A 17,311-nucleotide genomic window follows, 5' to 3' on the forward strand; every position below is an offset into this window, starting at 1 on the left:
GCTCCTGAGACCACAAAGTTAACATTCTGACCCCAAGGTTTACAGGTTCCCCCAATTTCCATTCTGCCTCAGAACGCCATTGATTTGGCTATGTAGTCCAAAAAGTTAAAAAAGCTACAGAAACCCAAAGTATACCTAAGAAACTGAAGGTTCTCCTCACCCAAATGTGATTCAGTTTCCTGGCCCGTATGGCACTGGCATAGAGTCCAGGTTTCACAGGCATGCAACATTGAGGTCGGCACAGCAGCCCCATAGAGCTTCAGTTTAGTAGGCAGCCTAATACCTCTTCTCTCCTTGGGAGCCTCCCAAACACTGAACCAGCTCTGGCAATGTGTGTGTCAACCTCGTCATCTATGTGTACGTCCCTGGAATGTATCCTGCCAAGGTAAGTGAATTTACTCCCAGCGTTCCTAATTTCTCTATTTGCTAAAACCGATGGTTCAATTGAATCGATTCCATTTGAATGGTCTTCAGAAGATTCTGAGGATCACCTGGCAAGATAAAGTGCCAGACACTGAGGTCCTTTCTCCAGCTACACTGCCAAGCATTCGAGCTATTGCAGAGCGAAACTCCAATGAGCTGGTCATGTTCAAAGGCCAAGTGAGCACTTGCCTAAAAGACTATTGTACAGACATCTCCACAAGGCAAGTGCTCACACAGTGCAAGGACTCTTTCAAGGTCTCTGAAGAGCTTTGGAATCACTTGTGAGACAAGGGAAACACGGACACAGGACCCCCTGAATGTTGTGCCCAAATCAAAGATGGCGCTGTGCCCTGTGAGCCATAGTAGGACACACCATACCTTGACCCCTAACATACTGATGCCATTTTGGTCCTCCATGAACCAGCCTGAACTCACTTCTTTAGCTCACTAATACATTTCTTTTCCTTTCATTCTGTCCCCTCTTTGACCCATAGTCATTAAGTATACCTTTCCTAAGAGGCTGAGAATTCCCCAACAATTTGGTGTGACTGAGCTGGTAAGTGATCGTACACTGAGGATAGCCTGCCTGAGCGTGCACAAGGTAACATTTTTTACCAGCATTAGCAGCCTCCCACGTTGCTCTGGGTCTTCTTCTTAGTCTACAAGTCATTTTCCTTAAGGTTTTTTTTGTCAGGAACAGACCAGATTGGAACACATAAAAACTGATGAAAAGTGAGCTGTTTTTCTGTTGGTAAGGCTTTACAAGGAAGGACACTTCTGTGTAACAGTTAAGTAAACTGAGGCACAAAGTTCTAAGCATAATCAATTTATTGGTAGAGTGAACATTTACCAATAAATAGGATCTCGGCTTACTCAGCTAAACTAAGACTCCTGGAATGAGGGGGACTGCCCTCTTTATCGTTTTGAGGAGTACAGAACAAAGAATAGGACCTTGTTGGTAGGAACAAGTTAAAAGAGATGGACGTCATAAATGGTGAAATCAGTATGTTTGGTTACAGAGCTGAGGTGTAGGGGGTGATATGGTTGGAAGTTGGGAATGAGGGGCTCTTTTCCTCCTGTGCCTAAGAAATGGTCATTGTCTGAGTCCACTTGCAAGGGTAGAGATAGCAGACCAGATTTCTTTGGAGAATAAACCAGACATCCTTGAAGGATGACTTGGTGGTGTTAAGATACTGGACCAGACTCCCTCAAGGATAGCAGAGTTCCTTGGTGTCCATGTGCACTGCATTCCTCAAGGATAGCAGATTTCCTTGAGGCAGGAATACAACAGTGATTAGCAGGAGGGCTAGATTTTTAAACTTAACCCATTATAAGCCAGCTGAATTTCTCAACTAAGTTCAGAGAGAAAGAACTATGATTTAGGCATTTCACAGGACTAAATTGTAAGCAGAATCGATAAAAAAGTGATACGGAATCAGCCTGATTATTTCAGAAGGTCTTAGTCATAATCTGTTAACTGAGGCTGAATCTATCAGTCTTGGCACGTCACAAGATTTAACCTAGGAAAGCTAGGATGCAAGGCTGGGATCAAGCCTCAATGGGAGGGCCACCTCTGTCCAATCAACACCAAAGCTGAGACTGGGACTTCGGTTTGATCTTTTTGGTCTTCAGCTTTCTCAAAAACCTTCCCCAGTGACATTAACAGAAGAAGCAATTTGGTTGGATTTAAAGTTTTACGTGAAAAAAAAAAATAAAGTTTTACATGAGTGATGGCCAGTGATTGTATGAGTAAAGTGAGCCAAAACTCCTGTAGGGATCAGGAGACCTATGGCTAGAGATATCCAGGCAAGAGCCCTTGGGAGACTTTCCCATGCTAATCAGAACCAATGATCCGGATCCCCCGCCTGGGGATAGACTCAGTTCTTTGTGATGAGAATCCTCCTGTATATCAAACTCACCTGTGGACAGAAGGCAGCTGTTCATCCTGAGGATAGCTGGAGTGGACCAAATAAGATATGAACAACCCAGCATTACCACTCACCTGGACTTTTTCTTTGTAAATGCCTGTGGCATCCCCTGAAAAGGGCATTTAGAGCCCCGGTAAAAGATCTCGTGCTCTGAGACTTTAAGTAAGAGAGGGCAGTGTTTGGTTTGTGTTTGTTTTTTGCAGTACATGTTATCAGCATTATCTGTGTTCTCTATATAAATCCAGCTGACTTTTTCTCTGTGGTCTGATTAGCCAAAAAGAAAAAGAGTGATACAGTTTCTGCTGAAGGTTTCAAATCTTTCCAAGCTTTGTCTCATCTCTGTGTTCCTAACTCTGGACAAGTTTAATTTGTAACTGAAATAAAATCTGTTTAATGTGTATTTCCAAATTAGGAGGTTTAAATGTTTTTATATGGGCTGAAATAGCCCGGGGGTTGTTTTTGTTTTGTTTTGTTTCTTTTTGGTGGGGGGGGCGGAGGTTACAGGTCCCTAAGACTATTAAGAGACTGTGCGAGATTTGCATCTCCATCATTCTCTCCCCCAGGAGTGAACGTTTTTGCTGCTTCAGTGTAGGGGGAAGGGGATTTCACAGACTAAAGAATGCGCCGTCTAAAAACGATTTCAAAGGCAAAAAGGTGGGGGAGGGGAGCGAGCAGTTTTGCAGTTTTGCACTTTTGCAGAATTCTGAAGGTCTGAAGTTTCCGGCCCTGATCTGGTGCTTGCGGTATTACTCATTGCACAGGTGTTCATTCTTCTTTCCAGCAAGGCGGGGAAAAAGAAGCTTGTGAAAATTAAAATGCCAAATAATTTGGAAAAATGCAAAATACAATTTTGAGAACCAATCATGATGGTCTTCTGTGCATGATTTGGCAGAACTTCATTGCCTCTGTAGATTAGAAGCGAAAACAAGTCTGGAGGGTGGGTGGGGGTGGGGGTGAGAAGGCTATTATTCCCATTTTGTAGTTGAGGAAACTGAGGCAGAGGTTAAGTGAGTTCCCTAAGGGTCACACTGCTGGTAAGTGTCTGCTGCTGGATTTGAACGGAGAGGAGAGAGAAAGGTATGATTAATAAACATGAGAATGTATTACGCATTTCCAATTATGTTAATATGCGCACACTTTGAAATGTTTGTTCTGATTGGCGACTTAAGCATCCAGCCCAGCAGAGGGCGCCTCTTGCCGTCCCCGACCCCCACTCAGACGAACCTCCGCTTTTCACCCCTCGAAGTCCCAAACCCAGAAGTTGCGTCTTTCCCCGTCCCCCGCCCTCTTTTCAAACGCATGCGCTCTGAGACTTTGCGTCTCCCCGCGGGATCTAGAGGAAGCTCTTTCCCACGGGCGGAAGCTTAGGTTTTGTTTGTTTCTTTGTTTCACGTCTGCAACAAGCTCAAAAAAAATACCAAAAAATCTTGTCAGACTTAAATTTTCTATTGAAAAAATCCCATTCTACTCCCTGTTTTCTTTTGTTGATTGGTTACGGGAGTCTGGCGCTGATTGGCTGAGGCATAAGCGGCTAAGGTTGAAAGGGGAAAGGGTCTCCAGCAGAGTGATTTGATTGGCCTCCGGGGGCGGGCGGAACGCCTCGTTTTCTGATTGGACGGTGACCGTGCCTGTCGGATTCCTATCACCAATCCACATTCCTAAACCTAGCCTTCTGGGCCTGATTGGCTTCCGCCGCTCGCTATCGGCAGACTCTGATTGGTCCAAGGCGCTGCCCATCCGGGCCAGGGGCCCTAACGGGGAAGGCCTCTCCCCGCCCTTGATCTGTCGGCGGGGAGCCCAGAACGAGGCTGACGTGACGTGACGCTGACGCTACGGCGGCGGCGGCGGCGGCGGCTGTGGCGGGGGCCGGGGTCGGCGCGGTTGCCATGGCAGCCCCGAGCGGAGGCCCGGGAGTCGGCGCCGGGGCCGAGGGTGGCGCGGGGCCCGAGGGCGGCTTCTCGTTCGGCGGGTTCCCCTCGGTGCTGGGCGGCGTGGGCCCCGCCGTCCCGGGCCCGACCCCGGCGCCGCTGCGGCTCCTGCACGAGCTGTGGCAGCGCGACCCCGGTTCGGATCCCGGAGACGAGTGGAGCGGCAAGCTGCGGCCCTGCCGCCTGCGGCGTGCGGCCCGACCACACCGCCGCCTGGGGCCCACGGGCCGGGAGGTGCACGGTGAGCGGGGGGGGGAGTGGGGAGCAGGGTAGAGGGGGGAGGACCCCCCCAGGACCTCGGGAGCAGAGGGAGGGAGGGAGGACTCCCAGGACCCCGGGAGCAGAGGAAGGGAGGACCCCCCCCAGAGCAGAGGGAGGGAGAGAGGACCCCCAGGACCCTGGGAGCAGAGGGAGGGAGGAGCCCCCCAGGACCCTGGGAGCAGAGGAAGGGAGGACCCCCCCCCCAAAGCAGAGGGAGGGAGAGAGGACTCCCAGGACCCTGGGAGCAGAGGAAGGGAGGACCCCCCCCCAGAGCAGAGGGAGGGAGAGGGGACCCCCAGGACCCTGGGAGCAGGGAGAGGGAGAGAGGACCCCCAGGACCCCGGGAGCAGGGAGAGGGAGAGAGGACCCCCAGGACCCTGGGAGCAGAGGGAGGACCCTGCGGCCCAAGAATCCCCAGCAACATTTATGTGTGAGATGTGTTTGGCGGATCCTCTGGGATATTGAGCACAGGAGGTCAAAGATCCAATGGTCTCAGGATTTCTGGGAAAGTACCCATGGGAGACCCACAGGGGGTTTGCCGGAGCAGGGCAGCTCGTCCCCCAACATTCCCCCAAAGGGAGGCCAGAGAGGGGGTCAGCAGAAGGGCCATTTCTGACCCTCCTGCAGAGTTGAGGAAGTCAGTGCTTTGGGAGAAGGAGTATCTAGGTGTCCTTTGTGTCCTGGCGCTTCCCCTAACTTTGCATAGTCTAAACTGGGGGAGCTAGTTAAGAAACAATGCCCTGTTGCCCCTTCGGAGGACATTTTATTTTTACCCCGGTTGTCTCTGATTCTCTTGACAGCGCTGAAAAGACTTCGGGAATCTGCCAATGCCAATGACTTAGAAACAGGTGAGTTTCCACAGAGGCGTCTGCACGCCCCTGGGGATCCTGAGAGTCTCCTGAGGAGGAGGAGGAGAAGGCCTGGGTAGCTCAAAAATTAGACAGGGAGAGCCTGGTGTCATTCCTTTGAGAAACAGGGAACCTCGAGGAGGGCGGCAGACTTATTGTTCATCGTGTGCTGGACTGTGTGTGGTCAGGTTTGGCCTCTCCTGTAGGGGAGGGTGCATGGGTCACCGGTGCTGGCCGCTGGCTGGGGGTGAAGTGGGGCCCCTCTGAGCCTCCACCAGAAGGAAGCAGGAGACAATACTAAGTTGCTTCTGACTTGTTAAAACTGCAAGACTCCACCTACCCTGGTTCCTCGGAGTCTCCCTATCAGCCTGGGAGGTGGAGGCTCCGGCTGGATTTTCCTGACTGGAGACGAGCAAGGAAGGGGCAGAGGCAGCCAGCCTTCCTTGTCTTCCTGCGCAGGCAGAGTTCTGCCAGGGAATCAGAAGCTGTTGGGCAAGGGAGATGAGAGGAGTATGCTGTGCTGAAGTCCTGTGGCTTCCAAGCTGGAGAGGACCGCCGAAATAGTCATTGTAGACGCCCAGCCGGGGCCACACAGGCGCAGGACTAGGGCGAGCACCTCAGAGGGCCTGCAGGCCAAGGAAAACTTGGGTGGCACACATTTTAAACAGTGAAAAATCCTCCTTTTAATTAAGAGAAGAGTCTAAACCAAAAAACTCCCTATTCCTGGTAAAATTCTGCAATGTTCTACTTTGCAAATTATTATATAAATTGCATTGAACCCTGAAATTCCAGAGGCTCTGACATTCCCTGTTGAAGGTCCCTCCCAGCTCTGACCTTCCCTGTTCTCAGGGACGTCCCAGCTCTGACATCCCCTGTTCTCAGGCCCCTCCAGCTCTGACATCCCCCGTTCCCAGGCCCTTCCCAGCTCTGACCTTCCCTGTTCTGAGGGCCCTCCCAGCTCTGACCTTCCCTGTTCTCAGGCCCCTCCCAGCTCTGACCTTCCCTGTTCTCAGGCCCCTCCCAACTCTGACATCCCCTGTTCTCAGGCCCCTCCAGCTCTGACATCCCCTGTTCTCAGGCCCTTCCCAGCTCTGACCTTCCCTGTTCTCAGGCCCCTCCAGCTCTGACCTTCCCTGTTGAAGGTCCCTCTCACATTTGGACTATTTTAATGACTTTAATGTTCCAGGCCCCCGAGTGCCCCCAACGGTGAGACTAGGGAGACTGATCTCTACTTCCAGCCTTCTTCCTGGTTGTCTCCGGAGAACTTTCGGAGCTTCCTGCCCATATGCCTGCCTTGGAAGCTCCGAAGAGGCAGCATTGCAGTGACCGGAAGGTGGGCAGCAGGTGTCAGTCCTTGTGGCTGGCTCCCCCTGGCAGGACCTGGCCTGTTTGCTGCCCCACAGCACCTTGCCTCACTGTTCCAGAAGGACCTTCCCATCACTGACCCTGGCGGTGGGGTTTGTCGGGAGCCCCCAGCCGTTCTCTGACCAGGCCTCGGAGGGTCTTCCCCGAGTCAGCCCCTGGTTGCCCCTCCTGGGGAGGAGCCTTGGAGGATGGGCATGTGGGCCATTGCCACTCTGAGCTTGGAGCCGTTCCAGAACCTGTGCCCATTGCTAGAACCAGGAGAGGTATTGGCATCTCTTGCTTTCTTCTGGTAGAAGGCCAAGGAGACGTTCGTGGGGCAGTGACCCTTTTTCCGAGTGCAAACAGCTGATGCTAATGGGGAGGCTCACTGAGGCCCCCTGCCATGTCCCCAGGAGGGGGCTGTGCAGACTCAAAAAGGCTTGTGTTTCAGTGTGTGTGAGCAGGTGTGGGGGGAGGCAGGTGGGGGCAGGAGACAAGACCCCCTGAGCAGCAGATCCTGGGGCCGCCAGCCTCCTTTCTGTATGTCTGGCCTGTCAGGGAGGAAGGGAGGCAGGACAGGGGTTCTCCAATGGATAATTGGCTCCACTTGTACGACGTCCCACAAGGGGAGGGAACTCTCGAATCCAAGTGTCTAAGAGAGGACTGGTCTTGGAGTTGAGGAGATCTGAGTTCAGATTCTGCCCCCAGCTTATGAGTTGTGTGGCCCTCAACCCCTTTGAGCCTCAATGTCTGCAACTGTAAAATGGAGGCAGTTCTGGAGTGACTTCCTGGGAGGGCGGGCGTGACACTCAGAAGGTCATTCTTGCACTTCACGTTGCAAACTTCAAAGCTTGAAATTGGGAGATGCTGAGGGAGTGGGTAGGGGGGCCTGTGTCTGGAGCTCCTCGGGCAAATTGGGGTGGGGATTAATCATCCTTGCAAGCTGTTACAGGAAGTGGTTAGTACCCCATGAGATGTTTCAGATTTGAAAAACCAGCTGCTGAGCAGGTATCCTTTTTCCTTTTCTCATGTTTAGGGAAGGCCTGAAGTGACTGGCTGATACACATGCACTAATCTGTCCTGATAGTCCCCCACTTTTCTGTGTCCAGGGAGGAGGTGCTCCTCATTTTACAGATGAAGAAACTGAGGCACCGAGAGGGGGAGAGACATGTCTAAGATGGTTGTGCTTCCCTCCTGAATTGGGTCAAGGGCTTCTGCAGAGTGAATGGTCCCCAGCCTGCGGGAATGCTTGGCTTCTGTGTGTGTTATGACATTTTGCCACAGCTAGACTCCTGGCTGCCTCCTCAGTCACCCCAAAGGTTGCCAGCCTGAGGAAGCCTTGGGCCCCCAAACTTGAATGGTCTCTGTACTCTGTACTCAGATAAATTTGGCAAAGAAACCACCTGCCCCAGTTGGGGATGGACTGGAAGAGATGTCTGCCCTGGGCTGGGCCAAGGGCCCTTTGGGTCCAAGATTGCTTCAGCCATGTCTCTTTCCGCTCCCTGAAATGTGAGTTTTTCAGCCCCATGTCCATCAACAAGTATTGGGCAGGACAGGTGGGCTTCAGGGTGTTTGGTTAAGGTAAAGTAGAAGAAAACACCTCTTTCCTGCCTTAAGTGAGGTGGGAACGATGGAATGCAGGCTCTGCGGAAGAACTTGGGGAAGGGGTGTTGGCCTGTGCTGGGAAGGGAGTGGACGAGGGCAGAGCATCCCCTCTGTGCTTGGGTTTGACCTTCAGAAGGGCCTGCGCGTTCCGCACACAAAGCCAACAAAGGACTGCCCTGACTGCGGATGTAGGAGAAGGGAGGCAAGCCTCGTTATCCCCATTTACAGATTAGGGGACTTGGGCTCAGAGAGGATGAGAAACCTGTCTGGGGTGGCACAGCCGCCTCCCTGCCTTGCATAGCCAACGTGTGACAAGAAGGGAAGAGCGCAAGCATTTATTAAGGACCTACTGTGTGCTGGGCACCATGCTGAGTACTTTACAAATACCAATTCCTGTAACTAAGCATTAAATTGTGTGATACCGGCAATAAGTGCTGTAGAATTTTAACAGAGGAAGGAGCCCCTTGAGGACCAGAGCGGTCACGGAAGGTTTCAGGGACGCTGAACTTCTCAGCCAAGACCGAAAGGTGTTGGCAGGGTTTGCATAGGTGGAGGGAAGGCATTCAGTGGGAGCTCAGTGTGTGCTGGCCAAGGCCCTGAGGTTCCAGGCCAGAGCTGCAGGTGCAGGAGGGTGGTGCTGCTGGTCACCACTCCCTCAAGTCTATTGTCCTGTCCCCCTGGGCAGACCTCTGGCCCCCATTGCCTGGCACGTGGTGAGTACTTTACAAAGGGTTTTTTGTGGGTTCATTCATTCTCTTCCCCATTGTTGGCTCGTAGTAGACTGAATAAATGACCGTCTAGTGACTGAGGCGGCCCAGAAGCTACTGCAGCCTCAGGCTGTGTTGGGAGTGTGGGACCCCGTTCTGGTCACAACCCTTTACGAAAGAGACTGACAACCAGCATTTATTAAGTACCTACTATGTGCCAGAGTCCGGGCTCAGCACTGGAAAGACAAGGGCCCAGAATGAGAGTCCCTGCTCCCTGGGAGCGTATCATGCTCCATGCAGAGGAGGCATTGGGTTACAGGAATCAAAACAGATACACACTCTATAATAATAATGGCAGCATTTACTAGGCACTTTAAGTATGCAAAGTGCTTTATCCGTGTTATCTCATTTGGTGCTGTTATCATCCCCATTTCACAGATGAGGAACCTGAGGCTGAGAAAGGTTCAGCGACTGTCCAGGGCCACAAAGCTAGTAAGGATCTGGGCATGATTTGAACTCGAGTCTTTCTCGCTCCAAGGCCAGCACTCTCCACTGTGCTGCCCAGCTGCAGGGAAATTTGGGGTTGAAGACACTAGCGTGGGGTGAGTCAGAGCAGCCTGAGCTTTGAAGGAAGTTAGGGATTTCCAGGTGAACTGGAGAGCCCCCAGGACAGTGAAAGTTCTTGAATCATTTCATAGACTTGGAAGAACTGAGCGCATTTAGCCAGGAGGTCAGAGGGCGAGGGGAGACCTGACTGACAGCTGCTTTCAGGTGCTGGGAAGTTTGGGGTGGGGAGCAGCTGCGGAGAGACCAGGTCAGACTAGACATTAGAACGAGAGCCAGCCCAGCTGGACCGGGCTGCCCCAGGACATGGTGGCAGCCTGTCCCTGGAGGTCCTTGTCCGGGTGTTTTCTGGTTCTGATCGTGGGGTCCCGGGTTTGGACTGGCCTGCCTGTCTGGAGCATCAGCTTGCACTTGGCTTATTCGTTCCTCGTCTCTCTTCATCTCTTCCTTGGTGATGTCAGCTGCATTCCTGGGAAGTGCCATAGTGGGGCATATCTCGACGTGGGTACGGGTCCAGGTCCCTGCTCTGCCTCAGTGGGCCCAGTTCTGCAGCCCACAAGCTCACTCAGGTGGAGAGTTCTCCAGGGCAAGGCTTGGGCTGTGCTCAAGATAGGTTGAAGCCCCCTGGATGGAGAATGTTGGGCGAGTCAGGGGCTCGGCGCTGGCCAAGGTGCTGAGGGCTGCTGTGCCCCATTCTCGCCGTTCTCCCAGCTCAACCCTGGGTTTTCCTGGTCACAGGCAGGATGAGGGAGCGGTGGAGGTGCCCTGTCCTGCAAGGCCGACGTCCAGGAGGAGCCCTCCCGGCCTGCAGCAGCCCCTCCCCTTCTCCCTCGGTCTGGTGTTCAGCTAACGCTCCCTCTCTCCTCTCCTGTTCCTCCGCCCTTGGCGGCGTCAGTGCAGCAGCTGCTGGAAGATGGGGTGGATCCGTGTACGGCAGACGACAAAGGCCGCACGGCCCTGCACTTTGCGTCCTGCAATGGCAATGACCAAATCGGTGAGTCTCTGGGGATGGAGCGAGGCTGCTGGGAAGGTGGAGGAGGAGGTGGGACCCAGTGTTTCTGCACCTTGGGGGCAAGCGGTCTTTGAAGTCAGAACTCAGTTTGCTCTCCACTAGGAGATCCCGCTTAGCGTTGGAGCACGTTGTGAGCTGGAAACATGAGTTAGAGCAGTCAGGTACTGAGCTGGACTCAGGCTGTGTGCCAGATTCTCCTGGGGTCTTTATGGGAATCAGGACGTCTGGGCTCTACTCTTGGCTTTGCCTCTAACTACCCAGTCACCTACAAATCCCATAACCTTTCTGGGCCTTGGTTTCTCTTTCTGTGAATTGAATGCATTGAACTTAAGGGATGGCCGAGGCTTCCTCCTGCCTGGTTAGCTGTGATTCTGTGACTGAGTCATTCCGCCCAGCTGTGCTCTCCCCTCACCGTCCATCAGAGAGGTGTCCTTCACCTGGAATAGATTCTTAATGCTTCTGGCCCCAGCCTTGCTGGGCCCACCCCCAGACTCTGCCTTGGGCTTCTGAGTGCCGCTGAGCCCTGTCACTGGTATGGTGACCCAGCCCTCCCTTAGGAAGGGCTCGCGCCTTCTTCTCTGTCCTGGAGTTTCTCCCTTGACTCCTAGGGCCCATGATAGGATGCCTAATGCTTGGTGAGGGGGCTTTTGGGTCTGTGGTACCATTTTATTTTCAAGACCCCCTGGGGGAGATGGCACAAGGACTGAGTGATTTCCTCCCCACCCTGTTAAATGTTAAGTGCTGTTTTCACTTTTGAAAAGTGGTTCTGAGCGTATTGAACCGATGAGAATTTCGGTTAGTTCCACAGCTGCACGTCCCATGATCGACATTTCTCACTTCCTCGGGCACCAGGGAGGGCCAGAATGGACCTTTAGTCATGAGGTTGCCCCTTAGCAAGGTCCTGCCTTTACTTGAAGTCTCTTATATGCCCATTGCTTCTAAACCGCTGCCTCCTGGGGGCTCCCTTTATACTCCCTAACCCCCAGGCAGCACAGAGCGGTCCTTCCACTTGGGAGCTGAAGGGTGGCTGGAGAAATTGGGAGACCTTGGTCCTCAGACTGGGACTGTCTCTGGACCTGGGATTTTGGAAGGCTCGGCCTGAAAAGGAGAGAGATGAGCTGGTTGAACTGACTGTAGCTACTGAGCAGCGAGAGACCTCAGAGGCCATCTCTGGGGGTTCAGGCCCCTCTTTTACTTTTACTCCCCCTCAGAGAGAGGGGAGGTGCCTTTTTGAAGGCCCCAGAGCTGGGGTTAGAACTCAGATCCAGCAGCTCCGACGTACCCCTCTGCTGCTCTGGAAGGGGGAGGAGGGGAGGGCAGGGCCGGAGGGGCTCAGCTCCTGGAGCCTTTTTGGGGGCATTGACTTTTCAGTGCAGCTGCTCCTGGACCATGGTGCTGATCCCAACCAGAGAGACGGGCTGGGGAACACGGCTCTGCATCTGGGTAGGTGCCAACACCCTCGAGTGGGAGGCGGGGCTGACCTTCTGTGGTTCCGTGGCTCTGAGAGGCTGCCGTGTCTGCCCTCATCCTGGCTGCCGAGCACTCTCTTGGTGGTGTCTGGGCTCCCTCGACCTTCAGACTCAGCGTCTGGTGTTGAGAGAGGAGGGGAATTCCCTCCCCCATCCCCAGCTCGAGCCACTGAACCACCCTGGTGCAAAGAGGGTTCCGCATCTGGTGCCACTGACTTTGCGCTGATCATTAATTGTTTAGTTTCTGAATGGGCGTGGCTTTGTAGGGTGACCAGAGGCCTGGTGCCTGTGGGCAGTGGGGTCTCGGGCTCACATACCCACAAAGGTGAGGACCCTCCCACCATAACACCCAGGCCCTTTTATTTGGTGCTTTCCTGATGTGTCCCACTTCTCCCCCGACAGCTGCCTGCACCAACCACGTTCCCGTCATCACCACGCTGCTCCGTGGAGGTAAGGGGTTGTCAAGCTTCCTTAACTCCTCCTCCCTGCCTTCCACCAACCACACCCCCCCATCCCTGTTTCTCTCTTCTACCCTCTTCCCTTCCTTCTTCCCCAGGGGCCCGGGTGGATGCCCTGGACCGGGCTGGCAGGACCCCCTTGCACCTTGCCAAGTCAAAGCTGAATATTCTACAGGAGGGGCACTCCCAGTGCTTGGAAGCCGTCCGGGTGGAGGTGAAACAGGTGAGGGAGGCCGTCGTCCCACGCTGTGGGCTCCCGGCTTAGGGCTGGCCTGGAGCTGAGAGTATAAGGCTTGTGGAGGTGATGAGCGTTATGGGAGAACCCGGGGCTGCTGCTGCTGGGAGCCAGCAGCGTACCGAGGGAGGGTCAGAGGCTAAACCAGAGGGTTCACAGGATACACGGCAGAGGCACGTTCTCACACGTCACTGAAGGGAGAAGCCTGGCTTGGAGACTTGGGAGGAGGGTCACCGCCCAGAGGTGACCGAGGAGTCAGCACACAGTAAACAGGGAGGGGGTGTGTGGGGGAAGTGCCCGTCCTAGGGCAGGGGTCTCCTCTTGGATGAGGAATGATTGACACCCTCGGTCAGCCCGAGCGGCCTCTCCGGAGCCCAGGAGGAGGGTAGCAGGACGGGGAGGAGAACGCGGCCTTCTGGGCTCCAGACCCGGCCACCCGGGCCGAGGACACCTCACAGCACCCCGGATGAGAAAACCGAGGGCAGGCTTGGCCCGCGGGTAACCGTGATGCCTACCGTGTGCCAGGCATCTTGCTGAGCGCGCTCCACACGGGATGTCGTGATCCTCACTGACCCTGGGAGCCGCGGGCTGTCCTCAGTCCCCTGCCTAGCCCAGGGACGCAGGATCCCTGACTCCAGGCCTGTGGCGCCCCCTGGTGGCCCTGGGCCCCCAGCTCTTAATGGGGGTGAGGCAGGGGCCATCTTGTTGGCAGGAGGGACCTGTGAGCCTCTCTTGGTTCCTCTGTGCCGCTGCTTGGTCTTAGAGACCTCCCTGCTCCTTCCTGGGGTGTGATCTCACTAGGGGCACACCTTTCCTGCTGCAGATCGCAGCCTTCTGTGGCAGGTCCCTTGGGCCATGAGAATGACAGTCGCAGCCCAGTTTAACCTCGATGCTTTTATGGTGTCAAAAAGCAAGTTCCTTGAAACAAACCGTGATCTAAAGAATGAAGGTGGTCGCCCTATTTGGAATCATAGGGCACAAAGCGAAGGGCCTGGAGTCAAGAGACCTGAGTTCAAATCCAGTTCAGATACTGACTGGGCCAGTCCCTTCACCTCTGCCTCAGTTTCCCCCACTAGAAAATGGGGGTAATAGCAGCCCCTGCTTCCGAGGAGCCTGTTTGTAAAGCGCTTTGTGAGTCTTAAATCGAAGCCAAATGCTCGGTCTCTCACCCGGTCACTTGGTGGCTGCAGCCTTTCCTTCTGTACTTGGCAGACTTGTCAAGGCTCTGCAGCCTCACCTGCGCACCCTCTTCCCCCGTCCCTGTAGATCATACAGATGCTCAGGGAGTACTTGGAGCGGCTGGGGCAGCACGAGCAGCGGGATCGGCTGGATGACCTTTGCACCCGCCTGCAGATGACGAGCACCAAAGAGCAGGTGAGGGCCAGCGTCCGGAGGGGCTGCCTTTACTGACCTTCCCGCTGCAGCCAGCGCCCTCCCGCAGCCTTGCCAACATCTGTGGGGGTCCTGAACCAGGGAAAGAGTGTGCTCTGTTCAAATACAGTTGGGGTTAAGTGTCTTTTCCAAGGATTAGAACAGTGGTCACTTAAGCACTCAGCTCCTTCCCTGCTGCCCTGATCCTTTCTGAATAAGAAAGATGGCCCAGGTGGTCACAGGCCACAGGGACCTTTGTCCACTTCCCTAAGAAAGGCCTTTTGTTCTTGGCCCTGAGGCCTCTTCCCACTGGGAAAGGTCTGCAAAGGGTTGTGGGCTGGAGACATATTCCCGTTTCTAGAGAAATGGAGGAGCTCTTGAATGGGCTGCTGCGTGTCCTGAGATGGGCAAGGCCCACAGAGGTCCGAGCTGCCCGCAGAGAGCTCTCCTGACCAGCTGGTGGGAGGGGGGAGAGGCCCCGGGGTCTGTGGGAAGACCTGCTGCTCAGAGGCTGCAGAGGCCTCCCTCTCTTCCTTGGTGAAGGGCCCCACAGGTGACTTCTCTCTGGAGGAGCTGGGGAGGAGCTGAGTCAGCTATAGCTGATGGGGACCCAGTCAGTGCGGAAAGTCGGGTTAGTGGTCCTGCCTTCAGCACTGGCTGAAGCCTGCTGAGTGCTGGCTTGTTCTAGGCGCGTGCTATGCCCCGTCAGGAGCTCAGAATTAGGGTTCGGGGTAGGGGTGGGAAGAGGGGAATGCCTCCTGCTTCTGGGCCAGGCGAGGAGAAGGATGCCTGGATCTTGGGCCTGGAGGGCTGTAGGGAAGGTGTGCTCGTCCAGTCTGGCCCTTCACAACAGGAGTGTGTTCACATCTGCTCTCTTGTGATTTTTCTCCCCAGCTTTTTGATAGAGGGAGAGCAAGTAGAGTTCTTCCCATTTTACGGATGAGGACCCTGAGGCTTAGAGAGGTTTGCTTTGGTTCTGACAGGTGGACGAGGTGACAGACCTCCTGGCCAGTTTCACGTCGCTCAGCCTGCAGATGCAGAAGCTGGAGAAGAGGTAGCCCCAGAGAGAGGACCCTCCCGTCCCCTCCAAGACCTTTGCCCAGCTCCCATCATCCTCATCTCAGGAAGAGGGGAGACACCAGCCTGTCCTGCTACTCTTCCCTGGATCCCCACTGCTGGTGCCCGAGGGGCCCCAGTTCTCAGAGCCTCCTCTTTTGGCCTCCATCACCAGAATCCCGACACCGTTCCCTCCGCCCCCAGGAAGCCCGGCTGGGCTGATGCTGTTGACCTCGCTCAGGAGTCCCTCTGCTTTCCTGGACACAAATGGGAGCAGCTGGGCCTGACCCCTTCCCCATTCTCTCTCATATGCTTTTCACTAGCAAAGATTCAAAGTCTCTTTGAGGCTTGCTCCTGTGAGCAGAGAAGGGGGTGGGGGTGGGGAGGAGCCCCTTTCCTGAGTTCTTTTGGGGGAGGCCAGGGGTTCTGGAGGTAGACATCGCACCTTTCACCAGCGCTTAAATCTCAGCCTTGACACCTCAGTGATGGAGCGTGGTGAGCTGAGTGAGGATTTTCTTCTGAGATGGGAGGTTCTGGGTGGGGCTGGGCATTTGTGAGGCTGCAGTCTGTTGAGGGGCAACGGCTTTGAACCAAAGCATAGAGCGGAAGCCTCGTCATTGAAGTGTTGGTTCTTGGCTGGTGGCAGGACCCTTCTCCTGCCTCGTCTCATGGGCAGGGCTAGAGCCTTGGAGGGGAGGCCCCGTGAGAAACTGCCTCCCTTCTGGGGTGGCGCTGCCTCTCCCCTCCTCACTGCGTCCCTGACCACTCTGGGAAAACAGACTGTTCTTGCCTGCAGGCTCTGGTTCCCTCTTTTATCTTTCTCCCTCCACCCTGTGGCTGGTGGCTGGTGGGGCTGAGCCCATGGGGAGGGCAGGGCCCTGAGAGGCCTCCCGGAGGGGAGAACAAAACCCAAGGTGATGGATTGCAGCCTGGAGAGCCGAGGCAAGAGGGAATTGGCCAAGGAGATGGCGGGAGCTTGCTCTCCCTCTGCCAGGGGCTTGGCCGGCAGCTCCTGGGGTCTCAGGGGCCCAGGGCAGGTGGGGGCCAGCCTTCTTCCCACTCTCCTAGCGGCCTCACCTACCCTCTGGGCATGTGGCCAGCACTTTTAAAGGGATCAGGGGGGTGGAGCTGTCTGGGGGGCCAGGGTGGGCTTCTAGGCCCCTCCTCCCCGAGACCCGGTTCCCATTGCCTGAGATGGAGCCCGGGCCCTAAGCAGGGAAGTCAGTAAAGCCTCCATTCTGTCATTTATTATCTGAGCACTGAAGGCCAGAGCCAGAGCCACCTTGCCTTAAAGTGTGCACCATGTCCTCACCTCAGGCCAGCCCAGGGAGGGGGCAGAGCAGGACAATGAAATCGTCCTAGAGAGAGGAGGTGACCTGCCCAGGGTCACACGGTGAGACTCAGCCCAAATGTCCCAACCCTTGAGTCCAGAGCCCTTCGCACCCGTCCCCTGTGCTGTGTGTGAGGTGTGTAGAGCCCAGGGAGGAGCCCGGTGAGACCCCCACACCCTGGGCAGGGTCCACGCACGTGGCTGGCAGAGAGATTGGGGCGCTGAGGAGACAGCTCTTCCCTCTCGCTAGCTCCCACTGTGGTGTGGCCGCTATTCTGGGCCCCTCTGAGTCCACGGAGGCGGGACCTTCTTTCTGAGGTGTCGTCCCCCCCGCCCTGGTGCAGGGCCGGGAGGCTTCTTCAGGGGCTGTCCTCCCCTTAGTCTTTCTTGGGAACCTGGAGATCCCCCCCCGAGGAATTCCTGTAGGTGAATACGCCCCTTCAGGCTGGGTCTTCTCTGTCTCCCCTTACCTGAGTAGGTGTGGCAGGTGTGCCCCCCGCTCTGTGGGGGATGGAGATGTCCCTTAAAGCCACGGTCACAAGCCACTTACTAGTTCCTAATGAGGGTCAGACACAGTGGGGAGAGCCGAGAGGGTGGAGAAGGTCCGGGGAAGGTTTCCCCCAAAAAGGATGCTGCCTTTAAGCCTTCACTGTAATATGGACAAGTTGACCCAGAAAATAAATTGCTGTGTGTTAGGGAGAGTGGAATTTCGAGTTTAATGTATGTGGATTTGTCAAAAGTCAATGGTGACTGTCCCTCACTGCCCCCTAAG

At 55.0% G+C, this 17,311-nt stretch overlaps 1 protein-coding gene across 1 annotated transcript; it reads left to right on the forward strand.

The window, feature by feature from the left end:
- Positions 1-4,237: 4,237 nt before the first annotated feature.
- Positions 4,238-17,240, forward strand: ANKRD54 (ankyrin repeat domain 54). Its single transcript, XM_027871840.1, has 8 exons — positions 4,238-4,520; positions 5,341-5,388; positions 10,504-10,602; positions 11,992-12,063; positions 12,492-12,539; positions 12,646-12,770; positions 14,049-14,156; positions 15,137-17,240. The coding sequence occupies exons 1-8, from the start codon at positions 4,238-4,240 to the stop codon at positions 15,209-15,211; spliced, it is 858 nt and encodes a 285-aa protein (XP_027727641.1). The 3' UTR covers positions 15,212-17,240.
- The last annotated feature ends 71 nt before the right edge of the window (positions 17,241-17,311 follow it).

The sequence above is a fragment of the Vombatus ursinus genome, unplaced genomic scaffold, assembly GCF_900497805.2.
Source record: "Vombatus ursinus unplaced genomic scaffold, bare-nosed wombat genome assembly UNPS02003292.1, whole genome shotgun sequence".
NCBI classification, from domain to species: Eukaryota; Metazoa; Chordata; class Mammalia; order Diprotodontia; family Vombatidae; genus Vombatus; species Vombatus ursinus.

Bases quoted from the DNA above. Each gene is read 5' to 3' on its own strand.
- ANKRD54 (XM_027871840.1), top strand. From the start codon at position 4,238: ATGGCAGCCCCGAGCGGAGGCCCGGGAGTCGGCGCCGGGGCCGAGGGT. The intron at 5,389-10,503 runs GTGAGTTTCCAC...TGGCGGCGTCAG, and splicing joins TGCCAATGACTTAGAAACAG to TGCAGCAGCTGCTGGAAGAT. The intron at 14,157-15,136 runs GTGAGGGCCAGC...TGGTTCTGACAG, and splicing joins TGACGAGCACCAAAGAGCAG to GTGGACGAGGTGACAGACCT.